The sequence below is a fragment of the Spea bombifrons genome, chromosome 13 (genome assembly GCF_027358695.1).
Source record: "Spea bombifrons isolate aSpeBom1 chromosome 13, aSpeBom1.2.pri, whole genome shotgun sequence".
In the NCBI taxonomy this organism is placed as follows: Eukaryota; Metazoa; Chordata; class Amphibia; order Anura; family Pelobatidae; genus Spea; species Spea bombifrons.
Genome location: NC_071099.1, coordinates 12819999 through 12838050, shown reverse-complemented (window position 1 = coordinate 12838050; position 18052 = coordinate 12819999). Strand labels below are relative to the sequence as shown.

The following is an 18052-nucleotide window of genomic DNA, read 5'->3' as shown; positions in this document are numbered from 1 at the left end:
TTAGAGGTCTGCGAGTGGCCACCAAAGGCGGGTGTTTAGTGGTTATTTGGTTCGAGGGCTATAATGGGTCACTGATGCTCCTTAACCTTTTCACTGCCGGTGACGCCAGGACACTATCCCAAAATGTATTATCGAACTCCGAGCCGATGTTACCCCGCGGTAACCGACAAGGGGATTCCATAAAATTGTCTCAAACCCTGGAGCCCGTAATGTTTTTCGGGGCTCTTTTTCACGGGCCCGATATATTTACAGAGCAGGAGGTCGTCTACAGCTTGGATCATCTCCGTTGGAGATACAAAGCCGACGTGGCTACATTGTTGCGCCTTTTTCCCAACCGATGGCGTAAACGTTGACGGTTTATAGGGATACATTGTGTCGGCTCGTGGACCTCTGTGTAAAAGCCAAGCAGAAGCAAAGCCATAACGTGAGATCAATGTGTTTTCTGGGGGGGGGCAGATGCAGGTCACATGACTAACACTTGTTTCGTTTGTACCCCTTTCATTGTTTAAGCTCCGGTGGCGTCCACAAAAGGGTTAAAAATGCGTGCCAATGTAAACCAATGAGGCTTCCCGTTATTTCAACGCGAATACCGAGGGCAGCCGCCGCATTTCGCGGACACTCGTTTATTGCGATAATCCCTCCGTTTTGGGTTATTACAATATTTGCTGTTTTTTTGCAATTAAAACCAATATTTTTTATTTTTTTTCCGCCGGGAACACTTAATTTTCTTATGATACAAAAGCAGGCAGTGATAGGTGGTTGCCATAGAAACAAAAAAATAAAATAAAATAAAAATTTAAAGGATAACCTCCCCGCCCCCTCCATGTGTGAAGCGTGACCTCCATGTCACCACGCAAAATCCAATCTATGTGGCCACAGGGCAGGGGGTGACGTGAACCCGTTAAAGGGAAATTCACGCCTCGTTACAGAAAAGTAACAGTGCTAAAGGCTTTCAGGATCCCCTTACACCAGCGATGACAATCTGTAATAAAACAGCTAAAAATAAGAACAGACCACCAATGCTGATGAAGTCCGTTCCTCCATAGACATTCATTAGTCAGAGAGTCCGACTTGCTTATTAAGACCAAGCCATTCTATTTTTCCCATTGGAAGCAAGGTAAAGAACACCTACAAATGGCTCATAAACAACTGCCTGAAAAAAACAACTACAACTGACAAAAAATATTAAACAAAATATTAAAAAATACTATGAATGAAAAAAATAGGTGGACGTTCCCCTTTAAATTCAGGTGTCACGGTCTCTTTAAATAATTATCTATTGGCCGTGTTCCAAAATCATAATAAGCCACTTGGCATTTATCCCATACCCGCCCCCCCTCCATTAAATGACATTGGATTTATAGAGCGCCTGCAGACGCCGTAGCGCAGTGGCCGAGGGTCCTGAGGTTTGCTCGCCTCCCGGCACGTGGCATTAAATGGTCGTCCGCGTGCGCGGCGGATGTGAGATCGCGGAGTCTGAACTTTGTTTGTAGATGCTGGCGGCGTTCCCAGGTGATTGTGTGCAAGGACACGGAACAATGGAGAAATTGTCACTGATTCCGGTGACTCCCACTGTGCCGCCGCGCTGGGCATGCGAGGGGAGGAACAAGCGTGTAACCGATCCTTCTATTAAGACTCACGTCAGTGACTTAAAGGACGGATCGTGGAATTATACCCTCAGAGAGACACTCCGTGCTCATTAACCCTGAGGTTACCGTTTACTGCCCGCACTTGCGGTCTGTCTTTTCCATAAAGCGAAGAGGCAGCATCTTAGGGGTTAAAGGGATTGCAAGCTCCTTGGGGCAGATCTAAGGGGGGCAAATGCGAGCTTGCAATGAGATAAGATATTAAGTGCCTACAATCGGGGACCTTGCATCCAACAACCCCGGTGGCAAAAAAAAATCTCTGGAACACAATGGAACGTGGTCAAATACAATAAAGATGAAGAAGCTATGTGGCTCATACTTGCCAAGTGCCCCTGTTTAGTTTGGCCAGTCCTGCTCTAGCCCTCCAATCCCTGATGATCCACCCTTGATCCCCCTGATGCCCCTCTTTTCTAGGAGGTCAGAATGTTTGCTGGGTATGAGGGTATCGCAGGGTTCTACAGCCCTAAAAGCCCCGATAATGTGTATAGAAACGGCAGAGAACGGCTTTATAAATTAAACCATTTCCTATGGATAAAAATATATATATTGATAATTCAGACAGTTTGTATCCAGGACCTCGTAACCTAGAACTAGCCAAATAACCTCAAAGTTGGCCGAAGAGAAGTCCCTCTCGATCCTACAATAATCTGGGTTGGATATCTCTCTCCCTGACGTTCCGACGACCAGACTTTTGCGTAATCAACTAATTTAAAAAGGTATCCAAAAAACACACATTTTGGTTCCGTGTTCTTTTTTTAATTCTTTCCGCCCGCTAAACGCGTGTTAATCCGTCACGATCATGTTACCTGACTTTGTGCTTTCACCCCGGCCTCTGACATCGCTGTCCCTGTGTCATGTTACAGATCGTCAGCTCGATTCCGGCCCGACGGCGCAGACATGTTTCGCAACAGTTTGAAGATGCTTCTCAGCGGCGGAAAATCAAACCGGAAAAACCGGTCCAGCGGTAAGCGAAAGGGAATGGATCAGCGGCTGGGGCTTGTTGTCATTTTCTGCGGGAAACATACATTCCTTGTTATATCTGTAAATAATAACCGCGGCTGCCAAATGTCTCGGGTTAGACACGCTCCTTGTCTCTTATTAGCAGCCCAGTCACCTGCCTGTTCTAAAGAAACAAGATAGAACTGCCGAATAAATTAAGAATTATACCCTTAAATCCCCCGATATATATATATATATATATATAATTAAGCCACCTCGTCATTGGCAGTCCGGCCCTGGCACTTTAAGGCCACCGGTCGCCCGATGAGGTAAGCGTGTGCTACATTTTTATGATCCTGTAGTGAGCGACTGGGATCTCAAACAGTATTTCTTATATTTGTACTGGAAATTAGATTCTGCTATTGAGACAATGTATGTGTAGTTCACTCAGGCTCCAGCAGGCGGCAGTGTGTCACCGCGATGAGCTTTCGACGTTCCTTTGGAAGAACATCGCTTGTTGCCTTGTTTCTCTGTGGGTGAAATTGTGGCTGAGACAACGTGTTCGTGTTTGGCATGTGATTTTTTTTTTCTTCCCTTTTTCCTAGAAGCGATAGCTATTCTTCCGTTAGCCCACCTCAGCTGGCCCAGCATAAAGATGAGACACTTAACAGTGTGTCCCTTACATGTTTGCTTGTTCCCAGTCACGCGTGACTGTTGATGGAACTTATCAGGACGAATTAAGGACACACGCTGCTTTAGATCAAACGTGTCATGGGATTTAATACGGTATAGGCGTGTGGGATTTTGTTCCCAGAAAGAGGAAGGCCTGACCACGCAGTTGCCACCTATTCCGGGCAATAAAACATTACTTTTATGAGGTTATTGTTGGCCAAATGCTGCATTCCTACTGTTCTGCTGTAAAACTCCCGCTTGTTGGTAGCTCTTAAAGATAAGGGTGGGAAATGTTTGTATGATGAAAATACAAACGCCGCTTATGTTACGTAGAAACGTTCCTACCTTCATTCTCATCGATGAGCGCGCCGGTTCCGTGGCTTTATGGAATCTCCAGTTGAACCGAACGCTGGTCACCTTAAAGTTCCCGGGAGAAGGTGGTTAATGGTTCATTCATTAAATCTAGCTAGGAAACTCTTGGGCCGGTATCCTTCAGGTGCAACTTTCAGAAGTTCGTCTGAGTTTCCCAAACCCCATACAAGCGATTCATGTCGCCTGTCAGGTTTCTGCCCGCTTTCCCCAAACATCTCCCGAGGAAGTTATGGTGAAAGGTGGTATCTCCACGCTAACTTCTGCAGGAGTTTTTCACGTTCGGCCAGCTCTAATTGGCAGAGCAAACCTCGAATCGAGGAATTCTGATCTCATTTACAGCAGGAGATAATTCCCTACAGTCTTCTTTACTTAACCAAGAGGATAGATATATGGAACAGTCTCCCAGCAGAAGTGGTAGAGGGTAATACAGCGAGGGGATTTAAACATGCGTGGGATAGACATACGGCTCCTGAATCTAAGACGAGACCAACGACTGATTAAGGTTTGAGTCTTTACAGCAGGAGAAATGGGCAGACCAGACGGGACTGATCTCCATCTCCAAATTCTCTGTTTTTATATGAGAAGAGGCAAAAAGTTTGTTGTTTTGCTTTGTTTGCTAAAGTAACCCCTTAAGCGCCACTCGACATGATGAGAAACCCAAGTTATCTTAAAAGGTGAAGATAAAAAACGTAATGCTCAGTGGGTCGATGAAATAGATTCCCAGCTCAGATGGTCGAGGAAACTGAAACTGTAGGGGTATTGGGGGTATTTTAGATCTCTTTGCCCTCTCTTTGTTTTGTGTGGGAGACGATCTCTTTTTGGGAATATGTGTGTTTTCTCCTCTTGGCTCTCGCTGATTGCTTGTCAGAAAACAAACTCATTTTAGATAATTTGTGCCATTGTTTATTGCTGATGAAAGATATTGTGCTGCGGAGACGGCCAGGAATGCAATTTTCTCCTCCACAAACTGGGTAATCGGAAACCCATGTTTTGCCATCATTTCCCAAACGGGCTCTGGAGCCGGGGGGGGGGGGCGGCCGAAGTTTATTTTCCAAATTACAGAACCCAATGAACGGATATCATCCGTGGTCAGAATCGGTGGACTCCGCGTCAACGCAGATTCCGACTTTTGGAGAGAACGTCCGGGCTAAAGAATCCATTCCCTAAAAATAATAATTATAAAATCGTCAGCAGGGTATAGATTCTGTTTCAGATGGCCCAAGAGGGGCAGTTTTGTTTCAACGATTGGGGTTAGTAGCTTGCATGGGGTTTGGGGTCCACCAGAGGATAATGGGTTTAGTTTATAAAGCCATTTCCTACTGTTTCTATACACATTATTGGGGCTTTTAGGGCTGTAGAACCCTGCTATACCCTCATACCCAGCAAACATTCTGACCTCCTAGAACAGAGGGGCATCGGGGAGAGGAAAGAGGGGGGGGGCACAGGATTTGGGTTTCGAATAGGGAGAATTTGGTGGTATGAAGCCCTTTTTCCCTATGAATCATTTATTGATCTATAAACATAGATGGTTGGTGGGGATCAGGAGGTTTTAAGAACTTAGGGTGAAGACAGGGACCATCTTTATGCCCTTGTTGGTAAAGATGACAAAATGAGTGTGGGGTTCCTGATGGAAATCCTCTTTTTTTAGTGTTTAAGTTTAAAAGCCTTCGTTTACAAGGGAAACGGTGAAGGAGGAGGATGGAAAATCTAAAGCGACATTTCTCCCTAGATCTAATTGGGTAAAATAGGAAGATTTATAGACTCATCAGATGCTTCTTCAAGTGCGAATTAGATAAAACAACCCAAAATAGACTGTCTGGACACAAATGTATTAAAGCTGTAGGAATACTTGGCAGGCAGGAGATATTGCTGCTATAGGCTGTGAAGGCATTAATAAAGAAGACCCTAATTGTGTCCAATTTGTGGCATATTGGGCTTTCAGCACTAATAAACGTCCCTCAAAACGAGCTAAAACGCATGCCTTTTGCTTGTCGATTAGTGTAATTGTTCCGGATGTATTAAAACGACACCCCATGGAAGCTGAGATCGGAGGCAGCCTGTGGCAGAACCAGCATCATCTCATCAATTTCCTGTCCGGGAGTTCCCTTCAGCTCCTCCCACCTTTACAAAGGCTGTCTGAGCCAATCGGCAACAATCAGCAACTTAGCAATAGAACAGAGATAACCTAACAGGAAGGAATAATCGTGCAGATTCTGAGAAGAGGGGTTACGAAGGCTGCTTTTTCGCTAGGAAAGCTGATTTTTGTCATATTTGGCAGATCAGCTTTTGTAGTCACAATTATATATATATATATATATATATATATATATAATATTGTGTATAATATATATTTATATATATATTAATATATAATCGAGGGACATATTTTAAACGCAGCCCACGTACAACATGACCCAGTTTTGTAGAATAAACAGGCCAATCAGATGGGTTTAATGTCCTGGAATATAATGTACACAGGGGCAGGAAAACCATTATATTATAGAGAACCGCATTACATACTGCTGAGGGCAAAATAATGTAATAAACATTCACATTTACAGTGCATGTAACAGCTAACCAGTGAATGCCTCGGAGTTCCCGCGGGCAGTATGGAGCCAACGTTTAAAAACATCGTATACATGGCGATGCAAGTAGCTTTATTTCTAAGCGAAGATCCGAAGCCTTCGTGGCATTGCGTTGGAATACAGATAAAAAAGGAAACTCTCTTATTATTGCCACTTTTTTTTTTTAATAGGGAGTCCACAGAGAGTTTTTTTCTCAAACGTGGAGCAGGCATCGGTAGCAAAGCGGGGTTATCCTGGTGGAACAATTCATAAACTGAAGGTTAAAGGGACCATTTGCGGTGGGAAGGCTGAGGAGAAAGGGGTCAAAAGTAATCAAAAGGATGGTCTGCAGCATCGGAGGCTACGGGGAAGAGCAGTTAGCGAGCGATGAGGGTAAAAGGATCTGGGATTTAACAAAACGAGTCATTAGCCGCTGTACCAAGTACTGCACCGGTCCAGCGGGCGTTGTGGAGATTGTCTATAAAGCAGGACGCTTGATTAAGTTTGGAGGACTTGTTTGGAGAACTTGCCAACATGCCCCTATTGCCTTCTAACCAGCGGTGGATTTAAATTGCGTCTTGTCCAAAGTATTATTTTATAATAATTACTTTTATATGCAATTTTTGTTGGCGCATCTCCGTGGTATAACAGGACACAATATGATACTTCTGAATTCTGAGGTGATCGTTCCATGACCTTCTTCTGTTTTCTCTCATGGTGTCTTCTTCACGCTATACTCATAACATAAACAAAATAATAAATAATTAGCGTTGAAAAGTTTGTAACCGTGTATCTATTGAGTGTCGAGGAAGCTCTAGTCCGGGCCGGGTTATGTAGGCCTGGGTTTTACGTATTGAAGGACAAGGGGGCAACATCCATTATTACATGTCCCGGCCTCCGTGTCTCCATCTTTTATCAGACAGCCCGTGGCTTGGTGCTTCAGCGAGTCAATACTGGAGAAGATATAGGAGCTTCACTATGATGATAACGCGTGTTAACTTCTTCTCCGACATGTTTACAAGACATAGATACAAGGAAAAAAGAACAATTACTATCATTAGATAAGTGTTATCTCCCAATTTTAAACAATTCTTGACTTTAAATAGGTTCCACATCCATACAATGTACGTGTGAGAAGCCAACTCGAAATATCGGTTCTCTTTGTCGACTTGGCTTCCTCTCCTGAAGTTCTTACTCATTAACTTTAGTAAATAGAGATCACGCTTCTACATACTGTGCGTTATCAGAGATGCACACTGATAATGCTCTATGCAGCATCACAAAAACACAATGTGTGCAAGAGATTAGAGATAAAACAATGGCACTTATCAGGGTTCTAAGGTTTCTGTCGGGAATCTGTCCACTACTGCCCTGCCTAGCCCTTTTTTTATTTTATTAATATTTATATAACCAAACAACAAAGGAAAATTAAAATAAAAAATTATTTTAATGCATTCAAAGTAATGTTTAATTTAGTCGATCTCTGATGCCATATAGAACCTAGAACCTGCCGGCAGATTGGCCCCCGTCTAGTCTGACCTGCTGTAAAGACTCCTTAATCGGTTGTTGGTCTCGTCTTAGATTCGGGAGCCATATGTCTATCCCATGCCTGACTTTGGACGCAGACCATATTGGGCTTTACTTTGGATCCCCCCAAAAAAAGAGGAATGATGGTTTTTGAAGATGCTGCTCCAAAAATGAGAAAAATGAAACATCTCCCAACTCTTGCTTAGTAGAGCAACAGCATGGGTTATGTATTTATCGGACGTGGTCTTTATACCAATGATATGTTTCGTAGAGAAGTACTTTGAAGGTACTGTTGTCCTCTCAAACGTCCAGTATGGTATTCAAAGATGGTCTTTGGAAGGTTCAGAAAAGGACCTGCCGTCGTGTTAAGGAAGATCGTCTGTCGGTGCATGAAGTGTTTGAAGTGTTTATGTACGGGATCAGTTTTCTTACTCTTTGAAGGCCATGTTCTGGATCAACCGCAAGGCCGAGCTTGATGGTCAACCTAAATTACTATGTTATAATATAATAAGTATTCTGTGTTAAGTACTCGATAAAGGAAAAAATGGTCCCCTTAAGCTACCATATCAAACATTTTATTAGCTTTTAATCTATTTCAGTTTAATGAACGAGAAGGCTGGCTCTTTCGTACAGGTGTGCACGCTGCCGAGATGACACTCGGGAGTCTGGTTTTCAGACACAATCGTTCTCTTACATCTTCATTGAATGTTTCGCCGCTTTTTTTGTAAAGATGCCTCGCCTTCCTCTCCTCTCAGAATTTTCTTTTGTAGACAGACGAGACTCGGCCGATGCCCAGACTATTTCTGTGACTCTCAGGTCACGCTCTTGTCTCCGTTCGCACCTGTGCCCTTTCTTTTAGTAGTGAATGGAAAGGATATGAGACGGCCAGAAAGGATATGAGTCTCGCGTGTTCCACCGTGAATGAACGCTTCCTACTATAAGACGTTCTTGGAGACTCCACAAGGTTAACGCCACCATTTCCACCATTCATTTGGGCGATCGTTTCACAACCGCAGTTTTTCAAGGGAAAAAAAGGAGAAAGGAGGATACTAGTAACAGACTTTAAATCTGATTTCCACACTCCGTAATCTTTCTTTCTCTCCATCAGAGGAGATGTGACCCTCTAAAACATTAATTGTCTCTTCCCCAGAGTAATTAAAAGAGAAGATTACTCCACGCTGTAGATTAATTTTCCACGTTGCTCTACATTTCACGCCTGGCCTTCCTTCACTCCGTTGACGCACATGAACTAAATTTACCCGCGCACAACGCGGAGCTCCTTTTCTCTTTCATCCTGGAGGTCATAGAGGAGCCTCGTACTTTCCCCCCCCCCCGGACAAAATGTTTTAAGGTGTCCAGAGAAACCTGTTCTAGGTTTTTTATGTTTTTTTTTTCACGGACCAGCTGTATACACTCTATAGGGGTAAATACATTGTCATTCCGCAGCTGTGAACCCTTTAAGGATGATCTGCATACATGTTTGCTCTGGTGTTGGACTGCAACTCCCACAATTTGCTCATCTCAGATGCTGTTGAAACAGTCCATCCATGTGCGGTGCTGTATTTTTGAGAGATTAGGTGATAAATTGGGTAGACATTCCTGTCGGGGATGCTACAAAGTTGGTCAATCTGCATTATGGAGGTTCTTAAGGGGTTAGGGCAGGGGTGTCCAACACTCCAGCTGCTGCAGGACTACATCTCCCATAATGCTCATTCAGCTAAGGAGCTGGCTGAGGAGTATGGGAGATGTAGTCCTGCAGCAGCTGGAGCGCCGCAGGTTGGACACCCCTGGGTTAGGGTGAAGGTGTTGGTCTATTATGTAGACCGGCTGCTGGACATAATTTTATTTTCTGTATGAGTTTGGGCAGACACATTATTATTATTATTATCTTTTATTTATATAGCGCCAACAATTTATGAAAAACACACGTCGGCCTACAGACCAACCATGATTTATTGCAGTTAGCGCACGGGCGCCGCGATGCCACATCTGCAAAGTATTTTTCTTTTTGTCTCGTGTTTTGTTATTTTATAGATTTGATAGATTTCTAGATTTTATAGATTTATTCTAAATGTATATAAAATATTTTTTCGTTTTCGTAGCTGCTCAGTGCGGGAAAAGCCCAGGAAGTTGGTTACAACTTCCTGCTTGGGCTGACGTCAGGATTCCAGAGCCAATCTGTGCTAAGGGATCATGGGTAATGGAGGGAAATTTGCATGAAGTTATCATGGTGATCATGGTTATACATTCAGCGGGTAATAAAACAAGTGATACATGGTTTTCAATGTTGCATTAAGTTGGGCTTCTCTTTTCCGAATGCGGGTAGTCCCGCTGAAAGCTGCCAGTTTATGGGGCGAGGGGAGGTGGGTGACCCGGCTGTTGAGTTCCCAGTTACAATTACACCTGGCCATTATTAATGGGCCTGTGACTGACCACAAGATCCGCTTCTTCATGTTGTTTTTTTTTTAACTTTATCGATATGCACAAGTACGTTTCACCTATATCGACACCAAAAAACAGCACTAAAGCATTTTGAAGAAACAAATCTTTATTGACACAAGGCTCAGCACTCATGATTCTTACACCCCTCGGGTGTTCTAAGGGTCAATATTTATCAGCTTCTGTTGAAGAACCCCCCCCATACGCTGCGTTGCTTTGCTGTGGCTTGTAAATGGGAAAATGGGAAGTGTTTGTTAGGCAAGCGCTATCTTTACCCTCATCCAGAAGGTCATTATCTAACAACGAGATAAGGCGAGAAGATTTAGCTGTGCAAGCGTTCCGCAGACAGCCGCTTCAGATAAAAGGGGCCACTCAACACTCCTTTGAATGTCTGGAAACAAACACTTTTCAACTTGGTTCCAAGAGTCAGTCACCAGTCTGCATGCGCGATGCTTTCACGACGGCTTCCATATGGATCGTAACCTACTTATGCCATCGCTAATTAGCCTAAAAGCTTGTAAAAGTCCAACGTGGCCTCGAAAACCACCACGAGGACTTTACCGGCTTATTTTATAGGGTCCACGTCGGACTGGCCCTGTTTAAAGAATTTCGGCCCCATGTACAGTGTTTACTGAGAGAGAATTCTGTGTTTTTGTTTATACACCCTTTAATTTATAAAGCCATTTTCCGCTGTTTCTATACACATTATCGGGGCTTTTAGGGCCGTAGAACCCTGCGATACCCTCATCCCCAGCAAACGTTCTGACCTCCTAGAAAAGAGGGCGCATCAGGGGATTTGGGGTCGAAAAGAGGGACTGGCCAAACTAAACAGGGACAGTTGGCAGTTTCATTTAGAAATGCCGTGGACAATTAGTAAGCGTGGGACGAGAGCAGCTAAAATTGAAGAAAAATTGTACAAAACTTGATTGCTTTTGAGACGGTGTTTTCGGGGCACGCACATTTTATTTCAGTAAATTGCTGGTTTTGTTGGTTTTTTTAAATCACATTTTCAGATGGAGGTCAATCACAAGCTCTGCGCTAAATTACTTCTCCGCTTTCAAACTCGCAAACTTATTTAAACTTGGTGGGGTGAACGTATCCCGCGTCATCTCGTTTTTTTCGCAGGTCAGCTCAGAGCGCGGATACAAAGACGTTTATTTTTTTTATTTTTATTATTTTTTATGTTTTATTAAATCTCAGCGGATAAATCTATAATTGTTTTTAAAGGCTTTGTTTTGTTTCTCGCGCTCATGCATTACTGCGTATTATATTAAAAGATGATTTGTTTTCCTCCAATGGAGGTCGAGTTTGTATATATACCTGGGAATGTTCTATATCAGCTGACCCTGAGACCTTAAATATTAACCCCTTAATAGCCCACTGCGGAGATCCTACGAAGTCACTTGTGTTACCCAAATGGCTCTAATGCCGGCCCTCATGGAAACCTCGACTTGTCATTATTTAAAGAGACACTTAGAGTCACCTGCGTTCAAGCAGGGATGTCAACCATATCATACTGGGAGCAAAAGCACCAACTGGGAGTCTTATATATGATCACAGCGGGAATAGGAAGGAGTCAGACTGTGTGACCCAGAGAATCTGCCCCTTCACCCTGAGATTGGGGTAAAAGGCCAGAGGCCCCGGGGCAAACCCTGCGGTCTCCCCGGTATGCTGATGGAGAAGCACTTTTCTTCCCGTCTGAACCAGACGCCAGGCAAGCTCCCGAGGCCCATGTCTGGCCGCTTGCCACGCCGTCCGTCTTGGCAGGCAGGGGCTTTGATTTAATATCCCGTAGCCTGCCGAGGTGCGCTGTGATGTCGTTTTCATTTCTGCGCTGGATTTCCTCTTATTTTAAATCTAAGTGTTAAGCCCCCCCCCTCCAAACTCATGCCTCTTGCCGTGTTTTGGGCCATTAGCGCTACTGGATAAGCCAAGAATGTTTTCCTGTGAGTTATGGCGCACGTCTCCCTGCACGCTGAGCAAACATACTTTACCAGGTCTCTCATTTTATTCTTTCCTTTGAAGTTTTAATCACATAAAACCAACTAGAAAAGTTTTTTCAATATCTGTCCAATCCTTCTTTGAGCGCCAGACCCTCTTTCCTCCCCTGGTGCCCCCTCTTTCCTCCCCTGGTGCCCCCTCTTTCCTCTCTGGTGCCCCTCTTTCATCCCTGGTGCCCTTGTTTCCTCCCCTGGTGCCCCTCTATCCTTCCCTGGTGCCCCTTTTTCCTCTCTGATGCCCATTTTTCCTCCCCTGGTGCTCCTTTTTCCCCTCTCTGATGCCCCTCTTTTCCAGCTGTTGGGTGAAGACATCGAGATACCATTTTGGCAAAATGCTCCACGCTGTCCTTGCACACAGTTCTAGTCCTTGGTTTTCTGGAATACACTGCGAAATCCAGAGTCTGCAGATTATTAATGGCCTGCGGCCTGGTTGAAGTGGACGGTGGGATGTCACTCCGTCTTGGCAATGACTTGGGGGTCAGGATAAGGACGTCATACCAAGGAGCTTCCATACACTTCGACCTGTCGGTGTCAATGGATACACGGCGGTGTCTTCTTTCCTCTACTAGACCACCAGAAGAGTTGGTTGAGGAGCTCCATTGGATCCAAGGCACACCTTTGCAACAAATGGAGTATGGCTTTCTTCGCACGTTCTTTTTTGGCCATCTCAGGTTGGCCCAAGCTATCAGCCTCCAGCCAGGGCCAAGACAAACAGTTGGGCTTTCTTCGGTTTCTCGCGCTTTGGAGAAAAGGTTCTCCCGCGACGACTCTTCCTTTGTGTTCGGAACCCGGATCTTGCCAAGGTTCTATAATTTCCACCGTTTTAATAAACGCCGTGATGGGGAAGCGAGTTGTAATTGCTCTACAGCTCCTGTCCCTGTGTTATTATAATACCGTATCTGTTTTGCTTTGATTAATTGGTTGTATCCCTCTCGGGTACGAGACAGCTCAGTGTGCAACTAATTGTTCACACAGAAATATTTACTGGAGCAAAAAAAATAAATAAAAGGATTTGTTGGGCTGGAAATTAGTATTCTGCCGCAGCTCCGGAGTTCTTTATCATTTTATTTATTTTTTTTTAATATATATACTCTCGGCGTAATACAGTTCTCCGTTATCGGCGTCCTCCTGCCTTCAGTAATGGTCCATTGTCTCGCGCTCGCTTTTAACGCTGCGCAGGCACAAAATTCAAAAACAGAATATGTGAGAATGAAAAAAAAAAAAAAAGTGCCTGAGGTTTTCCAGCTGGTGGGGATACAAGCAGACAGAACGTGACAGCAGGCAAATCCTCCCTCACCGAGTAATCTCCGGCAAAGCTTTCTTTTTTTAACTCTTCCGAGGCAAAAAAAAAAAAAAATCGTACAACCAGGCCCCCGGGGGTTAAATTCGAGAAGGGTGGAGGACGTGCAAAAATGATCAGAATTGGGTGTGGAGAGAGTTGTAGCCTCCAGGATCTCCCCGAATAAGTGGTGTTTTGGTTGTACTGAGAATCGTCCCCTGCAATAGCATCTTCAGCAGGCATAGCTGCCAACAGTCCTGATAACCGAGCGTATTTCACGGCCGTTGGCTTTCGGAAACCATGAACCAATATGATCAGATTATTATCAACGTATCGGGAATCTCCAGAAACAGAGGCTGAGGCGGGACGTGGCATGAGAGGAACCCTCGTCGACGTTGCGTCTCCACCACTCGTGGAAAATGGACAAAGCGTGATGTCATAATGCTGTCCAAGGATAATGGGGGGGGGTGCCTAGTGCTGGTTATTATAGGCAGCCCCCCCAGCTGTTGTCAAACTACAGCTTCCATGTGCCTCTGCCAGCCTTTGTTATGTATCAGCGTTATATGAGCTACAGGTGGCCAATGGGTTGGCCATCACCTGTTGACTACATCATGTCTGTAGGATGTACGTTCCCCAGGTATCCCCAACGTGTTGTTGTTCATAGCGCCATCATATTCTGCAGCGCTGTACAACAGACATAACTAGTAGCCCATCACATAACAATTTGGACTTTCTAGATATTCTAGAACGTCGTTGGCGTGCGGGGTAGACACACGCCGGGTTATTTTTCAGTAGGAGGGGGGGTATAATGTTCGAGGCATGTGAGTCCTTTTTGGCAGCGCTCATAGCCTTGATGGGGGCCACGTATGGACGCCGCGTCACCGCACAAACACGCAGCGACCACATAGCTTAACCCTTTCCAGTACCGGGGCAGCGCGCAATGTATTAACAATGCATTATCCCACTTGACGGGCGAATGGTTATTGTCAGCGGAATGGTGTTCGCTGTCGGGAGCCGAGGCGTCTTTCTGGTTGTACTGGCTGTGTGAGTATTTCTTGGCAGAGAGTCGTCTCCCCCGGGGGGGGCATTAACCCTTTAAATGCTAGAGAGTGGCTACCAGCAGCGTAGAAGAAAGAGACTTTGGGAATTCAGGCTGGAACAATAAATTAAAAAAATATATATTAAAAACATTTTTTTTTTTTTTTTTTTTTTTTTTTAGCATGTTGACTATTTGGAATTTTTTCATCACGTTATAAAATTATTGGGAAAAAAAAAACATAAGTAAATATTATTAAATATATATTTTAATCTGCGATTTATTCGCTCCAAGAGCTTATCACATTGATCGATTGCGATCGGATATTGTGATCTCGGCATGATCGATGGACGAAACGAGCGCAGCGGAGGATTTATTACCCGCCGCATTCTTCTGGTTTTCAGAAAAGCCGGCTTCTTTTATTGTTATTTTGGTTATTGAACTGGTTATGTTGTATTTTATAGGATTTTATACGATATTTAGCTTCTGATTCCTTTTTATTAAAAAAAAAAAGGAAAGGGGTAACGTGGTGGCCCCTCGGTGGGCCGCGCGGACTGCAGAATGGAGCCCGTGGTGTTAACCCTTTGCTTTTTTTAGGGATGCTGTAGTAAAGACCCGTTAAGTAGATCGCTCCCTGGGACATTCTTCTTGTTTTTCGGCCTGCCGCTGAAAAGCAGGGACTGTTTTCCGCGTCTCAGGATAACTCCGGGATCCTTTTGAAAGTTCTGGTTAATGAATGATAACCAGAGAAGCCGAGCGATACATAAAGAAACCCTTCCCCGGTTGAAAAGCTCCAAAAATACGTTCTTAGCAGGCAACGTACGGGTCGGTAATCCTTCCGGAGCTTCGTGGCAACCGTTTTTTGGGATGCCTGTGTTTTTTTCCTCCCCTAAACAGCGTTATTTTCCATATCTGCAATAAGATAACGAATTAAAACGGATTATCTCCTGTAACTGAAGTTTGGCCCCCACGGTCCTCCCCACCATAAACATCAAGAGGACTGTGGGGGCCACACTTGCTGATTTAGAAGTTCGTAGAAAGGTCAGACGCTTTTCTAACTGCTACGGGAATCTCCGCCGTCCCGGAGGAAACCTTTTCAAGGAATCTTCAAGCTGTTTGCGTATGAAAACCGTTGGGGGCAGAACATCATTCTAAGAGTTTTAGAACAAAGTATGCCTGTTTTACTGTACTGAAAGGGTGGTAGATGAGTGGACGGCCTCCCAGCAGAAGTGGTATGCCATAGGAGTAAAGATAGAAACTAACACTATATATCCATGTGGGAGCAGCCAGCGTCCAGTTCTGCATAAACATCTTTCCCCGTCACGTTATCCTTCCTGGCGCTAAGTTGCTGATTGTTGCTGATTGGTTCAGGCAGCCTTTGTAAGGGTGGGAAAAGGGGGAGGGATCTTCAGGACAGTAAACTGATTGGCCAATGCCAGACCCTGCTACAGTAATGAGCCATAACAATGACACTGTAGGTTTGGCACATGGTTACAATAAGCTACGGCATACCGGGCCATCTGCCTGAGGATAATAGGCATTGCAGTCCAACATTTTGCGGCTTGCAGCTACTCGTGCCTGGCGCAGCGGATGTGAGCCTCGCGTTAAGCGCTGCTGGCATTGTCCATGCGCGAAGCCGAGACTCCTGCTGAGCGCGTCCCCCTAATGGAAGATTTCCTTCCAAGCCCCTTCTGGTTTTCGCATCAGGATCCTGCCGGATGGAGCTCCGGATCCGAGCGGCGAGAGCCCCAGCGGGCCAGGGCTTTGTGGTTTGGAATAAGAGTTCGGAGCAGCCATCGAGGGGGGCTTACGATCTAATGCCCCCCGCGCACCACGGCTGTGCCAGCATGACGGGCAAAGGGGCAAAAGCAGACCCCCCCCGTACATCAGTACTTAAAGAAGAGATTTGTGGTCTGGATTTTAGGAATATACTTTTTTCTTTAAGGTGGCCAGGGTTTCAAAAATAGCGACTGAAATATTTGATTCCTTTTCTATGTTTCCAGGATGTTAAAAACGTGTTGGTTGAAAGAATAATAAAATGTATCCATAATGCAGGAAGCAGAATAATATAAACATAACAAACAAACAAACATCGCATTCTGTGACACTGATGTTAAGTCTTAAACTAAGAGGGTCAGAGGCTTAAATGGAATGGAAGGAAGGTCTACTTTACTGAGAGGGTGGTAGATCAGTGGAACAGACTCCCAGTAGAAGTGCTAGAGGGTAATACAGTGAGGGGGGATTAAACATGCGTGGGAGAGACATACGGCTCCTGAATCTAAGACGAGACCAACGACTGATTAAGGTTTGAGTCTTTACAGCAGGAGAAACGGGCGAGTAGACGGGGGCCAATCTGTCGGCAGGTTCTATATTTCTGCTCGCCCTGTACTTTCTCCTTCCTTCCATAACGGGCTGGGCTGCCGGGAACTTGAAGGTTAAAGCAGTCTGTGCTTCATCACACGGCTTCTGGTACTCCGGGGCATTAACACATTGTTTATAAACTGGGATTCGAAAGGAAACGTCCCATTCCCAGGACTGGGGAAGAAAAAAAATACATGGCATCCTGCCTCCTGTCCCCGCATCTCTCCCGGGGGCTTCCACTACGAGTCAGAAGTTTGGGGTCACTGAGCTGTTTTCATGGAAAACAAGGACATTTCTGGCTGTAACATAATTATAAAAGGGTTTTTAACAATCAATCAGCCTTTTAAACTTAAACTTGGATCAGTGAACACAACGTGCCATTGGAACCCAGGAGTGATGGGAGTGATAAAGGGCCATTGGAACCCAGGAGTGATGGGAGTGATAAAGGGCCATTGGAACCCAGGAGTGATGGGAGTGATAAAGGGCCATTGGAACCCAGGAGTGATGGGAGTGATAAAGGGCCATTGGAACCCAGGAGTGATGGGAGTGATAAAGGGCCATTGGAACACGGGAGTGATGGGAGTGATAAAGGGCCGTTGGAACACAGGAGTGATGGGAGTGATAAAGGGCCGTTGGAACACAGGAGTGATGGGAGTGATAAAGGGTCATTGGAACATGGGAGTGATGGGAGTGATAAAGGGCCGTTGGAACACGGGAGTGATGGGAGTGATAAAGGGCCGTTGGAACACAGTATTTTCTAAATGACCCCAAACTTTCAGTAATTTGCTGTATTTCGCTCTGAATTCCCTTTCCCAGACTGAGCGAGAATTCTTTCTTATAACTTACACGGTTATTATTCTTATGATTATTGGGTTATTTTATCGCTATACCATGAAACGCTTTAACCCCTTCAGGACATTGGATGTGCAGTTTTATGCAGTTGTAGCATACCTCCCAACAATCCCAGTTTCCCCCGGACAGTCCTGATTTTCAGGTAGTAGTTCCACTGTGCCGCTTTTTTGGGCAGTGGGGATCGTGGGGATGTAAATAAATGGATCCAGATTCGGAGGTGCTCCAGACGCTAACGCATTATTCAGATATTAACCCTTTGGGGGGACAGTGTCTCTGGCGCCCCCTCCTGTACGGACGTCCTCTATGGCACCAGCTCAGCGCCCTGGGCACCTGCCTGCGGTGCCTATAGGGTCGGGCAGGCGCTG

At 45.0% G+C, this 18052-nt stretch overlaps 1 protein-coding gene across 2 annotated transcripts in view; it reads left to right on the top strand.

Moving 5' to 3' along the window:
* Nucleotides 1–2507: 2507 nt before the first annotated feature.
* Nucleotides 2508–18052, top strand: part of TANC2 (tetratricopeptide repeat, ankyrin repeat and coiled-coil containing 2) — an 84589-nt gene continuing 69044 nt past the window's right edge. For both annotated transcript variants that reach the window (XM_053454004.1, XM_053454003.1), the window contains exon 1: nt 2508–2610. In XM_053454004.1, the coding sequence (XP_053309979.1) occupies nt 2544–2610 (67 nt within the window). In that variant the 5' untranslated portion in view covers nt 2508–2543. The remainder of the gene's footprint in view (nt 2611–18052) is intronic.